We start from the raw sequence: 17,780 nt of genomic DNA, 5'->3' as shown, positions 1-17,780 counted from the left end.
GAAGAAGAAGAAGAAGAAGAAGAAGAAGAAGAAGAAGAAGAAGAAGAAGAAGAAGAAGAAGAAGAAGAAGAAGAAGAAGAAGAAGAAGAAGAAGAAGAAGAAGAAGAAGAAGAAGAATCTGGATTTCTTTTGTCACAAACTAGCTGTGGCTAACCGTTGCTTCACTGACGGGTTTAATCAAGAGTGGTGTACTTCACGAACATATTGCATGTCCATCTGTGAATCTCAATTAGGATGTAAAATGAAGTAAAACAATGAAAAAAATTGTCTTTTATAACATGTAGTTGTTGTTAACCTCCGCCATCGAAGATCGGAGGTTACTGTTTTCACCCCTTTCTGTTTGTTTGTTTGTTTGTGAACAGTATTACGGAAAAACTCCTCGACGGATTTCGACGGAACTTGGTGGGGGGATGAGGTATGGTCCAAGGATCATGCCATTAGATTTTGGATTCGGGCCAAAATCCAATATGGCCGCTATGGCAGCCATTTTGAAAAAATATTTGAATTTTTTTTTGTATTACTACATGTTTTAAGTGATTTCTAACCCCCCCCCCCAAAAAAAAAAAATTGTTAGAGAAAAAAAAAATTTTTGCAACTTTTTTTTTTCAACAAAATTTCGATTTTTTTTTTGCATTTCTACATGTTATAAGTAATTTCCAACAAAAAACATGCCAATATTATAATTGCGGCTGATTTTGGAACTTCAGGTGGATATCAGGTCAGGTCAGGTATGGGAGCATGTGCCAGAACAGCACGTCGCTGCGTCCACTTTCCGCCGGTACTCCAGGGGCCTCCGTCTGGCCATCCCCCAGGCAGATGCCAGGCCCATCCCCATCTCCTTGAGATGATGGTCAACCTGTTGCAACCATGAGGCACGTGGTCGACCCACTGGCCTCCTCCACTCATGAGACTCCCTCGCTGAGAGAATCTGGTGAGCAGGATCAGAGTCAGGAAAACGAGCCACATGTCCATACAGCCGCAACTGACGCTCACGGACTATGCAGGTAACAAATCTCATCCGAGTCTCTCTCAGCAACCGCTCGTTGGACACAAAATCCGACCAGCGATAGCCAAGGATTCAAGAGACCTGGTACCAAAGGAATTAAGTTCTCCGTCTCAGATCCTTGGTCAGGAGTCCAAGTCTCGCACCCATAGAGCAAGACTGGAAGTACCAGGACCTGAAGACTCGGACTTTCGTCCTCCCGCACAGGTACTCGGCAGCGCCACACCCCATGATCCAGTGAGTCCATGACTCTCAGGCCCGACCCAGACGGCTCATTGACCTCTGACTCGCAGCCAGCAGAGACATGAATATCACTGCCAAGGTAAGTGAATCTCTCCACGACCTCAACATCCTCACCACAAACAGACACAGACAGGACAGCAGCATCCAAGATGTCACCGAAAGCCTGGATCTTAGTTTTGACCCAAGAAACCCGTAATCCCAACGGCTCCGACTCCTCATTCAGCACCTCGAGGGCCCCCAAGAGGATGTCTAAAGTCTCCGCAAAGATGACTGCATCATCTGCAAAGTCAAGGTCCGAGATCTTGACATTCCCAAATGACGCACCGCAACTTGATCTCTCCGACATCCTCCCTAGAATCCAGTCCATACAAGTGCTGAAAAGTGTGGGAGCAAGTACACACCCCTGACGAACTCCAGTAACAGCTGGAAATAAGTCAGAGATGGTACCACCACACTTCACAGCACTCTCAGTACCAGAGTAGAGTTCAGACATCAGATCGATCAGTTTTGGTGGCACCCCACGAAGACCAAGAATCCTCCAGAGGACGTCCCGATTCACTGAATCGAACGCTTTACAGAGATCAACATAGGCTGCAAGCAGCCCCTGCCGAAACTCTCGTCCTGCGTTCGGTGAGGACACGAAATGCAAGGATACGGTCAATCGTTGACCTCTTGGTGTAAAGCCTGACTGCTCTGGACGCTGGTGCTCAAGCAGATGATGGCGAACCCTATCGAGAATTATCCGAGCAAAGACCTTGGCCCGGCACTGAGAGCAGCGTCACCCCTCGGTAGTTGTTGCAGTCTTGGCGATCACCCTTCCTTTCCAGAGAGGGACAACAAGGCCCCTCTTCCAGTCAGTTGGGATGATGCCTGTGTTCCAGGCAGAGCACAAAAACTGCATGCAACGACACGAGTGCAGCATTTCCACCAGCCTTGAGAAGTTCGGCATGGATGCCACAGATCCCTGGAGCTTTGGCCCCGCTTCAACTGGTTCACCGCAGCCCGTGTTTCCACAAGCGTAGGTGGACCACAGTTGATTCGAGGGTCAGCAACAGGGATTGTAACATCCTTGACGTCCAACTCGACAGTTGGGGGATCAGCCTGGTACAACCGCTCAAAGTAACCGGCCCAGCGGGCCTTCACTTCAGACTCTTGTCAAGAGCCCACCACTCTCTGCTCGAACTGCAGTGCTCCGAGGGATGGGCTTGGATGAACGTAATGCGCGACCTCTGTAAGCGGACGAGAATCACCTGTCCACAGGTGATGCTCTACCCCCTCACAGATTCCTCGCACATAGGCCTCCTTGTCCACCCTCAGTGCACGTACAGTTTTACGCCTCAGCTCCCTGAACAGCTCAGCTCTGCCATTCAGCCTGGCCCTGCGACTCTGGTCAATGGTATCCAGTGTCCCTTGAGAGACAAAATTCTTCTTTGCCCTGCGGTGAGCTCCAAGGGCATCCACCGGCAACATCAAGGACGGTGGTCTTGAAGGCGCTCCACAACTCTTCAGGACCCCCCAAAGCACCCAGACCCCCCAAGTGTCCACTCAGCCTGTTTGCAAACTCCTCAGCTACTCTCTCATCCCTGAGCTTGGCAACATCCAGCCTCGGCTGGGATGGTACCATTCTCCAGGATTTAAGGTGCAGCTTTAGAGTTGCTACAACAAGCCTGTGGTCAGTATTGAGGAACTGAGCACTCCGGTAGACCCTGCAGTTCTGGATCATCCTCCAACGACCGTCAATGAGGACATGGTCAATCTCCTTTGCCACACCACCAGCGTTGGAATACCAAGTCCAGCGATGAGCTTGTGGGCGCTGAAACCATGAACCAGCCACCCCTAAGTCCATGACTTCTTGCAAAGTCAAGGAACTTAGTGCTATTCTGGTTCATAGTTCTGACCCATGGGGACCAACACACACCTCATAACCGTCCCTATCAGTTCCAGTCGATGCATTGAAATCCCCAAGACTAGAAGTATATCTCGTCTGGGGCACTGATCAACCACAGACTCGAGTGTGGCGTAGAATGCATCCTTCACGGTGAGATCACTCACCTCAGTCGGAGCATAAACAGAGACCAGGGAAATGACACCTAAGGAGTGACGAATCCTTAATCTCATAATACGCTCGTTGACCGGTGTTACCTCAATTATCATTGGGGCCAGCTTATTGGACACAGCTACAGCAACTCCTTGGGTATGGTAACCATCAGAGCGACCAGACCAATAGTAGGTGTAACCACCCACCATTATCTCGCCGCAATCCGGTCTCCGAACCTCAGAGAGAGCTGCAATCCCGATGTCCAAACGCTTGAGCTCAGATGATAACAGAGACAGGTGATCATCCTCTCTAGGGATAGGACATTCCAGGCACCCACCCGAAGGGACAGCCTCAGGTTAACTCATGAGACCGCCGTCTGGTGGACGACACCTCAGCACCACTCCGACACACTCTCCCGCAATCTGACCCAGGGATGTTACCCCGTGGTTTCCCTCCTATCAACGATTGGGGGTCCCGAAGGCTTTGCCCCAATCCCGTCATCCGGTGAGCTGCCCTGCGAAGGGAAGCTGCACAGGAGGTACTCCCACGGAGTGGGTTTTCAGATTTTTTTGCGTTTTTGCGTTTTGCGGAATGAAGGGTTTTACGGTGGCCGGAGTGCAAATCCTGCCACCAACCTCCTAATAAGAAGTGACCCCAACTGCAGGAGGACGTCCGCAGACACAGTTGGGCACTAGGTGGATATACCCACGTAAAATCAATTTGCACTCTACCGAGTGCTCCCCCTCTCGTTGTCATTGTTTGTGTACTCCTTCCATGTCCTTTTATATGTTTTTCTGTTGCTTAGGCCGAAGTAACATTTGCTCTATGGCTAGGATACAGCGGCCGTACCCTCCCCCTCCCCCCTGAATTGACAGAAACGTGCGGCGGCCGCAGAGTTGCTGAGGTGGCCTCAAGGTGGCCCTACGCCATATGGCTATCTTTTACAGGCCGTAGGGGTCGCCGTGGAATTATAGCGCAGAGTTATAACTTTTTTCATTTCTACGTTAGCCGTAGCAATTCGACAAGCCAAGCTGTGATGTAGATGTGTTCCACGTCGACCGTACGTAGGGCGTACGGTGGGTTTGCGTTATTCGTGCGGCTGCCGTAGGCTCTTATCAATGAAAAATGAATTTTGCCAACCCCCCAAAAATTACGGCAGCCGCACTATTTCCACGGTCGCCATAGGATAGTCCTAAGGCGTCCCTGTGTTCAACGTACGGTGGCCTTGCGGTCTGTGTGACTACCTGCGGGCAACACAGGGTCGACGCACGGTTCCCCTACGCCCGCCGTGCGTCCTACGTACGGCCTCCGTGGCCGTCTTCGTTGACCGTGCGCTACCACGAGAGATCGGAGTATAGGTGTTTGCCTATGTACTCCGAACTGGTATATCCAGTTATAGATATTATAGTTATAGTATATTCAGTTATATATACTGGTATATTCCGAACTGGTGTATTTTTATTTCAGTAAAAAAAGAACTGGTATATATACCCACTCGTTACCGTCCGTCTGGTCGCATGTTCGCCTTCAGGCTCCCTTGCGGTCGCCTTGCAGGCATCTTGAGGCTACCTTGCGTCTGCCTTGAAAATTCTATGGCCGCCGCAGCGACGCCCTAAGGTCACCGTGCAACATCAAATCAAAGACCATATGGCACCCCCACGTTTTCAGTCTCCATAATTTCTAAATATTCCGTGCGGCTCCCCGAAAAATAAAAACATATGTGACTGCTACATTGTGTGACTGTGGAAATACTGCGGCCGCCCTATAATTGCTAGTGGCCGTAGATTTTGTAGACCCTACGGCCGCCGAGCCAAATGTGACTTAGGCCTTAGACAAATATTACTATGTATAATTTTGCGTAGTCCTTACTTGTTTTTTAAGGGTTCCTGCTGTTATCATGGAGCACGGTAGTACTCCATATGGAGGGATGATACGGGGAAAAAATGGCCACCAATTTAAATATGTACAAAATGATACACTCATAAACTCCTAAAGAGTGAAGTCATAAGCATTTAAAAGCCATAACTTTTATTCTTGAGCGTTTTCTGAACTACCAAGACTTAAAAAGATGCCAAAATACATCGCTAAAGTACCACAACGGGAGATCGCGAAAACGTCGATTTGTACTTCTTCTTCTTCTTCCCCTCTGAAAACAATGTTAAACTGTAGCCCAACCTAACTCAATAACTGCTGAAGCCATGATGGTGATTCCAATGCTCAGAAGTTACTTTGTCTCTGGGCTAGTGCATGCAACCCATAATTTAAAAAACCCCCAAAAAACATTTATAATTTTATCATGAAAATAAATAGAATATTAATGTGGACTCAACCAAACCAGGCCCTGATCGTGGGGAAGGGGGGAAATGGACACTGGACAGAAACATTCCAAAAGCGATACATATCCAAACGAGAACAGGCACTCAGTAGAGTGCATACCTTCGACGACGCTACATCCCCCCCCAACCCCCCCTCCCCCAGAAACCGTTGATTGTGAGGGTATTTAATCCCATACCATATCTGCCATCTCATATGTGTTATGATGGCTTAAAAACATTAAATTTCCTGCTGTTTGACACTGATTCACGTACATTGTACAATTTCTGTATGAACTGCCTGACCTTTTTGGGTGTCGGTGTCAAGTCAATCTGATGACAACTGGTCACATAAGAAATTATTTTCTGGCATTTTAGGGGCATTTAGCACACACGAGTTTCTGTTTTTTCTCAATAAGTTATTTATTGTGAACAAACAAACATTCATTGTACAAAAATGACGATTTTGACCTTTTCATGACCTCGACCTTGACCTTTGTACTCTTCATTTTGTAATTGGTATTAGAGTGTGGGGAACAGAACAGTCAACATTTTGGTGTTGGTTTCATGCAAATCAGATAAGAATTGACTGTGTTATGACTAAAACCGCACATTTTGCAATGTCGTGACCACCCCTGACCTTTGACTCCCAACCGCTAATAAGGGTTATTACGTCATTGTGTCATGCCACATATCACAAGATGGGGAATTGTATTCTGAACATTTTGGCATTAGTTGCATGCAAATTGGATACAAATTGATCGCGCTATGGTAAAAAGACGATTTTGACCTTTTCATGACCTTGACCTTGACCTTTGACCCGATCGCTCCCAAAATCTAAACAAATGGTCCTCGGATAATAACCAATCATCCCACCAAATTTGCTGCGATTCAGTTCAATACTTTTGGAGTTATAATAACAATAACAAATAATAATAACAAACAAATAACGAATAACAAACAAACAAACAAACACACATATTCACAAATAAATAAATAAATACACAGCGATCAAAACATAACCTTCGCAACAAAGTTTGCGAAGGTAACCATCCGCCAAATCAACTGAAACAAGTATTAAAACAGTTTAATAACTGGATGGATTTAATCCAAACCAAAAAAATAAAATATATAAAACATTAAGCATTTTATTACTTTAAAAAATTGCACACGAAAAATAAAATTAATTAATATGTAAAACATAGAAAGCAAAGGCTGTCCACATCAGCTTTAGGGATATGTATCAAGATCAAAACAAAGACTAATTACTGCACTGTAGTTCAAAGAAGGGAGACAGACATAACAACACACACACACACACACACACACTCACACACACACACACACACACACACACACACACACACACACACACACACACACACACACACACACACACACACACCTAATCCATTTATAGCAGTAAGCATTTTATGAAACCAAATTGAACATAAAAATCGACCTCCCCCCCACCAACCTCCTCATCCCCTCCCCCACCCCCTCCACTAATGTCATTCGGTTTTTATAAGTTTACTAACCGGGTACCCGTCACTGACGGTTTCGTCGATGTCACCTCAAATGAGCAACGTCTCACCTCAAATGAGTGTGTATTGGTAGAAACAGAAATTCCGTGTAAATATTAAGTGTGCAGATATCACAGTTGGTGGAGCTAGTAATCCTGGCAACCTTGTTCCATTGCACCAGTGAAGATTTCCAATCCATATTTGGTGTAACTGTGAGGTGCTGCTTGGGAGTGAGGGTGATATTATGAAAGCTCGGCTCAGAAACTAACTTAGGCACGTTTTTGGCCGACCACCTGATGGAAGATCACCATAGTTCTTTCCATGCCAACCGACCACCTTCAGGCACCTTCCTATTCCTCTTCACATCATTTCTTCAGTCCAAAACCTGCCCCTCTCCATATTACCCATAACTTTGCTTTCGGCAATTTCCATTCAATATTTCTCACAGCATTTCGTTCTGGTTCTCCATTCCATGATCAATAGATCAGTTGTTTCACTTTCACTTTTCAACATCAGTTTCACTTTGGGATATCAGTTTCGATTTGTCATTGCAACTTGTGATGTGACATGAATGGTGCATGGAAAAGACTGTCAAAAACTATTTTTGGTGGAAACTTTTTAATTTTCTAAAGAGGGGCCGAGAGTGGCTTCAGGTTCGTAAAAGGCCAAAGAGGGATCTAAAGTGTTTTAAGGGTCTTAAATGGGTCTACATTTCTCAAGGGGTCGAGGGTGAAAGATCAAAAGGGGTCCAAATGATCTGAAATTGTCCATAGGGTCTTAAAACGTCTATAGGTCTGAAACGTGTTGAAAGGGTCGAAGAAGATCTACACATCTCAAAAGGGTCTAGATGGGTGTGAAGGGGTCTAAGGGGTCGAAGGGGTGTAAAGGGTCCAATGGGGTCCACAGGCCGTACAGGCTACAAATGAGTTAAGCTGTAGTAAGGAAATTACCTCATGTTAGTAAATAAATCAAGTCTGGAGTGCAACATGGCAGTAATGAGCCAAATGACTGTTTAAAATGGCACTTTAGGTGCATCGTGGTTAAAAATCTGATCGTAAAAAGTTTTGTCGCAAATTAACTTTGGGAGCTCAAAGCAGTAAGGTCACAAAGAAAAAAACATTTCTCTTTTATATATGGAGATGGACAACCTATTTTCTTTCTGCAGCCTCTTCTTCCTCCCTCTTCTCTTCTCAGAGAGGTGGCATCACTTTTTTCTTCAATCGACAAGTTTACAGTGAGATTTCTCAGCAAAGCCGTGGCTAATAGAGAAAAGCTTTATCAGAACCTCATTCAAGGTTACGAAAAGCTCACCCAGAAACACCCAAAAGGTCTTTTAATATGTAAAGAAAGAGGTCATTATGTAACGGCTCTGGTAACAACCCCATCCCATGTAAAACTCCATCATGTTTGGACATACACCCACCTCAACCCACCCCAATCCGTAATTTTTGAATGGCCCAGAAGATAAGACATCATTAAGAGGTCAGAGATATCGATAATATTGGAATATGTAAAAACCTGTGATTGAATATTTCTGTGATGGTGACCAGAAACCATTTGAAAATCAAAAAATTAATCGTTGCCAAAGTTACCGGCTCCACTCACTAAGATATCTCCTCACTGAATTTTTACACTGAATTCCCGTTTCTAACAATATTACATCTATGCACTAAAAGGGCACTCGGTAGAGCGCATACCTCCGCCACGCAATGCTTGATCCACGAGAACATATCAGGCCCAATACATTTTTGAAATATCATGCGATATAGTACTACATAATTTTTGGCCCTATCTCTAAATGGTGAAGAATTACTTAAATAATACTAGTACACGGATCCGGATCCGGATCTTCACCGAAATCGAATCAATTCTTCCTTGCTACACACCCAACATCTTCACCAAGTTTCATCCGAATCTGTCAACAACTTTTTGAGATATCGGGCTCCATATAGTTTTTGGCCTCATCTCTCAATGGTGAAGAATCACTTACAAAATTCTAGTAGTCGAATTCGGATCCGGATCTTCACCAAAATCTAAGCATTTCCTCCTTGTAACACACCGAAGCTGTCCACAAAATTTCATCCGGATTCGTACCCCACTTTTTGAGATATCCTGTGCACAGATAAACAGCCAGACAAACAGACAGAAAGGGGTGAAAACATAACCAGCTTCACCTTCGGTGGTGGAGGTAATAAAAAGAGTTCAGTCTCATTGTGCGTCCTTCCGTCAGTCCATCCTTCCTTCCGTCCCTCCGTCCCTTCCTCCTTCCGTCCCTCCGTCCGACTATATCTCTCTTATTTACGTACTTTTGGAATGTACCTTTCAACCCTTTAGACTGCTGAGATCCCTAAGACCTTTGAAGACCATCCAAGACCTTGAAGACCTCAAAGACCCAAAAGACACTGAAGACCAAAAGTCACCAAAAACCCCAAAAGACCCTGAAGACCCCAAAATCTCAGAAGTCCCAAAAGACCCGATAGACCCTTTGACCTTAACATCATTTTGACTCCTTACACCCTTCAGACAAATTAGACAGCTTAGACCCTTGACCACTTGGACCTTCTTATATCACAAATTAAATTTCAAATAAATACAATATCAGCATTATTACAAATAAATGTGTAGAAAAGAAATATTTGTATTATGATTGGTGTAAATCATGCCAACACAGCAAATATGTGACATCAATCTCTGCAACGACGTGTGGAGAGCCGAGCGCAGTGACCGACCCATGCTCGTACTCCAAAAGATTGCTCATCTGAGGTGAGGCATTTATGATTAAATTAATCGAACATCGACAATCAAAAATCAAATCACGATGTTAACTGGTTTCTTTTAAAGCTAAAACGATAGGATGGATATTGGGAGGTGTATATTTGGTGAAGTTAGCTGAGATGGCAACCTTTTTTTTATTTTTTTTTACAAACTCTTCATTCACCCATGAGAGTTATGTCGTTAGATGAGCAGTAAAATTACCTTTAAATTGATGTATGGTTGTTTGTACGATGTTCAGTTTTTGAATGATTAGCGCATTTGAGAGGTCACGTGACTCCTTTTCCCCCAATCTAACCGATCATGGTAACATCTTAATTACAGTTATTTTTCACATTCGATACCATATTTGACGATCGGAGCTGACCGCCTCACCAATTACATAGGTAACTGGGTTGAAATCCCAAAGAAAATGGACTTTTTATGAAGCATTGCATGGATTTTTCCCTTCACGGATGTGGCAACAGGTGGCAGCTCGTGTGTTTATAATATATGAATTGTGAGAAAAAGACTGCTTAAACCCCCTATTTAGCTGCATTGTCATAAATAATGCGATCCTATAAAGTTTTGTAGCGATTAACCTTGGGAGTTCAGAGGAGCAGGGTCACAAACAAACAAATGAAATTGCTCATTGAGCAAGGAATTGCTGGAATAACTTTGTCATATCTCCATGATCTCTAAAAAAACAACAACCTGGAAATCAATTTGGTTCTTATAAGTCGATAGTGCTACTGTTTAATGAGTTATAGCACTTAGTTTGGTCATGATCATAACTTGGAAGTCAATCGGACTTGAAATGACGTTTTTATCGCAATTTGAAAGTTTTGACCCGACCCCCCTGACATTCGACCCCCGACCGCTAAGAAGGGTGTTGGTGTGACACCTCCAATGGGACATATGGTTGGATGCAGAATTGGAAAATGCACATTTTGGATTTGGTTTGAAGTCGATACGACCATTTTAGCAGACGTTATTGCGAAAATAAGAATTTCGGTTTTTCGGTGACCTTGACCTTGACCTTTGACCTAGATTCACCAAAAACGACAAGTCTCTAAGTTGGACCAGGGCCGACATCTGCACCCAGTTTGGTCATGATCGCTGAAACGGTGTGGCTGCTACAGGGTAAACAAACACACAAACAGACAGACAGACAGACAGACACACAGAATGACACACACAACCGACCAACATAATTTACGAAATCCGAAGGATTCCGGCAATTAACAAAGGGATTCGGACGAAACTTGGTTGGCAGGTTGGGAAACAAGAAAGAATTGATTCGATTTTGGTGAAGATCCGAATCCAGATCCAATAATTTTTAAAGTGATTCTTCACCATTGAGTGATAGGGTTTAAATGATATATAGCATAATATTTCAAAAAGTTTGGAAGAAACTTGGTGGATGAGTTAGTTAGGTGACAAGAACAAGCCGATTAAATTTTCGTTCAGGTAAGAATCCAGATCCGGCCTCTCAGTGGGATAAAAAAAACGTAAACAAGTCAGCCTGGTGGAGGTATGCGCTCCGCCAAGTGCCCTTCTAGTTTATTTTAGTTTGCTGAAGTTAGAGAATTTGTTGGTTGATCTATATTTGTTGTCACAGTGTATGCACTTTAAAAAACGTATTTTCTATGAAAAAAAAAAAATGAATGAAATCCTTTGTAGAATGCATATACCAATCTCTGATGTCCCATACTCTGTTACAAAGCATTGGTGATGCTAAAGCGGTTTCTTGGTAAGGATTATGTTCGGTGGTTCGTCATAGCCAAGTTTTGTGCAGAAGGTTTTATTTTCAATTAAATAAGTTAGAGAAATTGTTGGTTGATCTGTATTTGTTGCTACAGTAAAAAAACAAAAACTGTATGCAATTATTTGGAGAATGCATACAGTATATTGTATGTCTATCCTTATCTTTGATGTCCCATACTCTGTTACATAAAGTGTCAGTGATGCCACAGCAGTTTTTTTGTTTTTGTAAAGGGTTATGTTTGGTGGTTTGTCGCATTGCCTTCCCAGCAGTAGTTAGGGTTGGAATTTTGAATTTGGCCATCGTACCAGTGATAGATCGCCTTGAGATTCTTAACATCCACCAACTAATAACGGCAAACTGGACTCGCGTTTAACATCCATCCGAGGGACAGCACACATATTGATGAACCACTCTGGTTGGAATTCAAGCTGAGTCTAGATTTAAACCCAAGGTAGACAGCTAAGAAACTAATTTGCATACCAATATGCCAGCCCAGATATGCTCATGCATTACATATGTCCTTTAGGAAGGATATAGCATTACATATGTCCATTACCTCCCCCTTAATTATTGGTGTGATTTTGTTTCTATTTGAAAAGTCCTATAAAATAAATTGACTGATAAACTTATTAATGATCATATATAAAACCTTGATTCGTAATAGGAGAAGTAGACAATTGGTCACATTACCCCAGGCCCATCGATTATCCACCAATCCATTTGGATTGGAAGGAAACAGATGGTGGTGGAGACGATCCAGATGATCACAATCACAACCTGGGCACGACGCCTGGTCATCAGTGTTAGGTAGCGCAGCGGCATCGTCACAGCCATGTAACAGTCTACGGCGATGGCGCACAGACTCTGAATACTTGTTGTGACACATAGCCAGTCAATGGAGTAAAGGATCTTGCTCAGCCAGCCACTCATACCCGCAGAGCCTGAGAACATGATAGGGACACTGGCCGGGACTACAATAGCTCCGACAATCATATCCGCGCATGCGAGGGATGCAATGAACAAGCTTGAAATATCACGTTTGAGCTTCGGTGATGTCATGAGGGCTAGAAGAACAAGAAGATTCCCCATTACAATGACTAAGGATAATATAATGACCATCACACCAAGAATGATGCTTCCCTGACCATCGCCTATTAGCCCCTGATTATCCGAATTGTTCATCTTCTGTGAATCTTTACTTATATGGCCTTGTGTTTAACACTTTTACCACTGCATGTTAAGCAGAAAGAATAATTGTAATAAAGAAATCCACTCATCAGTCTACCACTCGCTCTTCGTATCGGCTCACTGCTCTCCACATCATCCATTTAAAAGACTCACTGTGGAGTGTAGAGTAACCTATTAATGGCAGGCATAGTCTCAGAGCAATTAGGAGAGAAAGCCAATGACAGCAATCAAGAATATGGTTTCATGCAGATCCCATTGGGAGGAGACGTCATGACCAAGGAAAGTCGATTGCAGAGCAATGCTGAGCTAATGGCATTAGTTCATAATGAACGTTTACTTCCAGTAACTATGAGTGTGTGGCTAACCAAAGAGTGTGTATAGTAGACATATGTTGAGGAAGGAATACAACATATTGAAGAACAAAATAAATAAAATTGATTGCTATATCATCATCATCATCATTATCATCATGTTGTCATGGACCAGTCTGTTCCTGTTCTAAGATTTAATTATGATTGGGTATGGTTACGTAGTTTGCAGAATAGTAATACTTTAGACCTCCAGAAGAAGGTAGTAACAGTTGCTGTTGAAGGGGAACACAAACGCTCAGATCACCTCGACGCTAATCTATCTATTGATACCCTACAAAATAGATATGATGTGTCTTTTTCCGATTTCCGAATTATAAAGTCACAAATTTTGCGTTTAAAACACGTAGATTTAAAACACGTAAATATTCTAACTCTTCTTCAGATTAGCCGTGACGTTGCATCAGGAAGTGGAGCGCCATATCCATCCTGTTTCCGGGTTGCATTGCGGTCCGATTTAGATCAAATGGCAAATAATTTTCGATTTTCCACAAATATGCTGAGTTGATGCATCCTTGGTGGTTGTAGTAATCCAAACCGAGATGGTCTCTTACTACCCTTAAGGCCGAAAATCCTAAGTTTGCTGGGAATTGGACGAGGTTTGTCCGAAATAACCGAGTGTGGATCGGGCTTACAAAATGTTCGCTTTTGTGGTCGGAACATGTTAGAAGAAACAGCCGTCACTTGAAACTGTAACACCATCTCCACTCAGCGACCAGCACATGTGCACGGGCGATTTGAGTTGTGAATCAAACACCTGTTGTCATTGCCCGGCAATTACCACAAGAGCACCTGAAAATAATTATTTATTATCAACACAAATTTCTACAAATCAAATGAACCACCATCTATTTATAGTGGAGAAAAAGTATGTATCATCATCCACTCCTCCGAGAGGATTTCACCTAGGACGCTAAAACTTTCAGGGTCCCCCCCACCTCCACCGCCCCCACCCCTCCACAATCCACCATCATCTCCACAATACCCACCACCATCTCACACCTCCCCTTCACATTCCCCCATCATCCATAACCCCCACAATGCCACCACCACCACCACAACATGCCCCCGTTCCATAAGCACCACTCCCACCATCCACTGTGGCAGGACATCGACACCTCACATCTCGTTGATGGTCACTGGAAGATGATCCAGAACTGCAGGGTCTACCGGAGTGCTCAGTTCCTCAATACTGACCACCGGCTTGTTGTAGCAACTCTGAAGTTGCAGCTTAAATCCGGGAGAATGGTACCATCCCAGCCGAGGCTGGATGTTGGCAAGCTCAAGGATGAGAGGGTAGCTGAGGAGTTTGCGAACAGGCTGAGTGGGGATTTGGGGGGCCTGGATGTTTTGGGGAATCCTGAAGAGTTGTGGAGTGCCTTCAAGAACACCGTCCTTGATGTTGCCGGTAGATGTCTTGGAACTCACCGTAGGGCAAAGAAGAATTTTGTCTCTCAAGGGACACTGGATACTATTGACCAGGGTCACAGGGCCATGGTGAATAGCAGAGCTGAGCTGTTCAGGGGCTGAGGTGTAAAACTGTACGTGCGCTCAGGGTGGACAAGGAGGCCTATGTGTGAGGAATCTGTAAGGTGGTAGAACATCACCTGTGGTCAAGTGATTCTCGTCCTGCTTACAGGGGAATTCGCGCATTGCATTCCTCCAAGCCCATCCCTTGGTGTACTGCAGTTAGAGCAGAGGGTGGTGGGCTCTTGAAATAGGAGTCCAAAGTTGACAGAGGCCCACTGGGTCAGTTACTTTGAGCAGCTGGCTGATCCACCAGCTGTTGAGTTGGATGTCAGGGTGTTACGATCCCGATTGCTGACCCTCCAATCAACTGTGCACCACCTTCGCTTGTGGAAACACAAGTTGCGGTGAATCGGTTGAAATGGGGTAAAGTTCCTGGGATCTGTGGCATCCATGCTGAACTTCCCAAGGCTGGTGGAAATGCTGTACTCGTGTCGTTGCATGCAGTTGTCTGCTCTGCCTGGGACACAGGCATCATCCCAACTGACTGGAAGAGGGGCCTTGTTGTCTCTCTCTGGAAAGGAAAGGGAAGGGTGATCGCCAAAACTGCGACAACTACCGAGGGGTGACGCTGTTCTCAGTGCCGGGCAAAGTCTTTGCTCGCATAATTCTTGATAGGGTTCGCCACCATCTGCTTGAGCACCAGCGTCCAGAGCAGTCAGGCTTTACACCAAAGAGGTCAACGATTGACAGTATCCTTGCTCTTGGGGTCCTCACCGAACACAGAGGAGAGTTTCGGCAGGGGCTGCTTGCAGCCTATGTTGATCTCTGTGAAGCATTTGATTCAGTGAATGGCGATGCCCTCTGGAGGATTGTTGGTCTTTGTGGGATGCAACCAAAACTGATCGATCTGATGTCTGCACTATACTCTGGTACTGAGAGTGTTGTGAGATGTGGTGGTACCATCTCTGACTTACTTCCAGTTGTTACTGGAGTTCATCAGGGGTATGTACTAGCCCCCACACTTTTCAGCACTTGTATGGACTGGATTCTGCGGAGGATGTCGGAGAGATCAAGCTGTGGTGCATCGTTTGGGAATGTCAAGATCTCTGACCTTGATTTTGCAGATGATGCAGTCATCCTTGCAGAGACTCTCGATATCCTTTTGGGGGCCCTCGAGGTGCTGAATGAGGAGTCGTAGCTACTGGGATTATGAGTTTCCTGGGTCACAACTAATATCCAGGCCTTCAATGACATCTTGAATGCTGCTGTCTTGTCTGTACCTGTTTATGGTGAGGATGTTGAGGTCACGCAGAGATTCACTTACCTTGGCAATGATGTTCATGTCTCTGCTGGCTGTGAGCCAGAGGTAAATAGACATCTGGATCAGGCCTGGGGAGTCATGGATTCACTGGATCTTGGGGTGTGGCGCTGCCAGTACCTGTGCGGGAGAGCATAAGACTGAGTCTTCAGGTCCTTAGCGCTTCCAGCCTTGCTCTACGGATGTGAGACTTGGACTCTGACCAAGGAATTTAAGATGGCGACTTAATTCCTTTGGTACCAGGTCTCTTCGGAGAATCCTTGGCTATCGCTGGTCAGACTTTGTGTCCAACGAGCGGTTGCTCAGAGAGACTCAAATGAGATTTGTTGCTTGCATAGTCCGTGAGCGTCAGCTGCGGCTGTATGGACATGTGGCTCATTTTCCTGATGCTGACCCTGCTCACCAGATTCTCTCAGCAAGGGAGTCTCGTGAGTGGAGGAGGCCAATGGGCCGACCACGTACCTCGTGGTTGCAGCAGGTTGATCAGCATCTCAAGGACATGGGGATGGGCCAGGCATCAGCCTGGGGGATGGCCAGAGGGAGGGCCCTGCAGTACCGGCGGAAAGTGGATGCAGCGACGCGCCGCTCTGGCGCATGCTCCCCAACCTGACCTGACCATGTTAAGGTATATGAAGCAGCTTAATACGTCCTTCAACCACGGCACGGCATTCCAATTACAAAATATATAACAAAAACAATGATAACATTGCAACAAAGAATATATTAATTCACACTAATAATATTTGCAATAATAATAAGAATCATGGTATCATATGGCAACAATAAGAACGAACATATAATCCCTGCACTGGCCCCTATCACATCTGGGCTTGGGCTTGGTGAAAGGCAAGCTAATACAGAAGCAGTACAGCAGGGGGGTATGCAACAAGGCTCTGAAGACAAATGAAAATTTGGTCCATCGGACCAACGGGCCCACTCGTACATGTTAATAGACTTAATATTTCTTCAAATTGTGGAATATGCTTTTATGACAGGAAAAGTAACTCTGTCAACTGTTAAGGAATTTTCATACTTCTCATAATTTGACACTCCTCGTTTTTGATGTGGGGGATACACGTGAGCGAGAACAGACCAGAGAAAACATTTATTATCTTTAATTTGAATATTAACGATCACCTTTTTAAAGTTTTATTTCTCTCAGCAAGTATATATGTTTACCTCCGCCACCGAAGGTGGAAGGAGGTTATGTTTTCTCACCTGTCTGTCTGTTTGTTACTTGCAAAATGGAATATTTTTCAAGCATATTGGTCAATCAATTTTGTTATTGACTGTTTGTCTGTGTTTGTCAATCGCCTACAGGTTACAATACAAACCGATTGTCATGAAACTTTACCAAGTTGTAGAGGTAGTCTCAACTGAGGAACCTATTGATTTTGAGGTCAAAGGTCAAAGGTCATCTTGAGGTCGAATTTCTAAAATCGTCATTTTTCATCCGATTGACTTGAAAGTTCAACAGGATTTGCATATTACATCACTGAATTAGGAGAACAACTATTTGAGATCAAAAGATCAAAAGCCAAAGAAAGGTCAGACTTCTGAAATTATCAATTTTCAACTGAAACAAAACAAGTTCGAATTGCGAACATACCCCATGGGAGTTCATTCATACAACTCTCAGGTGAGCGCTCGCATGGACGACAGATAGTTTTGAAATTTGGTAAGATTTTCATTGCATCAGAAAAAGAAACCAGAACACCTCACAAGGTGTTGAGGCTAGTTTCATATCATCATTTGCGAATTAATTTTGCGTTGTGCATTGCCCAATGCATTTAATATA

General features: G+C 44.4%; 1 protein-coding gene across 1 annotated transcript in view; it reads right to left on the bottom strand.

The window, feature by feature from the left end:
• Positions 1 to 13,179, bottom strand: part of LOC147033236 (beta-4C adrenergic receptor-like) — a 34,636-nt gene extending 21,457 nt beyond the window's left edge. The window contains exon 1 of the mRNA XM_085871387.1: positions 12,329 to 13,179. Coding sequence (XP_085727513.1) covers positions 12,329 to 12,820 — 492 coding nt within the window. The 5' untranslated portion in view covers positions 12,821 to 13,179. The remainder of the gene's footprint in view (positions 1 to 12,328) is intronic.
• Between the last annotated feature and the right edge of the window lie 4,601 nt (positions 13,180 to 17,780).

Source organism: Eptatretus burgeri, chromosome 2 (assembly GCF_056783735.1).
Source record: "Eptatretus burgeri isolate ZD-2024b chromosome 2, Ebu_testis_v1, whole genome shotgun sequence".
Lineage (NCBI taxonomy): Eukaryota > Metazoa > Chordata > Myxini > Myxiniformes > Myxinidae > Eptatretus > Eptatretus burgeri.
This window is presented reverse-complemented; position numbering and strand designations above follow the sequence as displayed.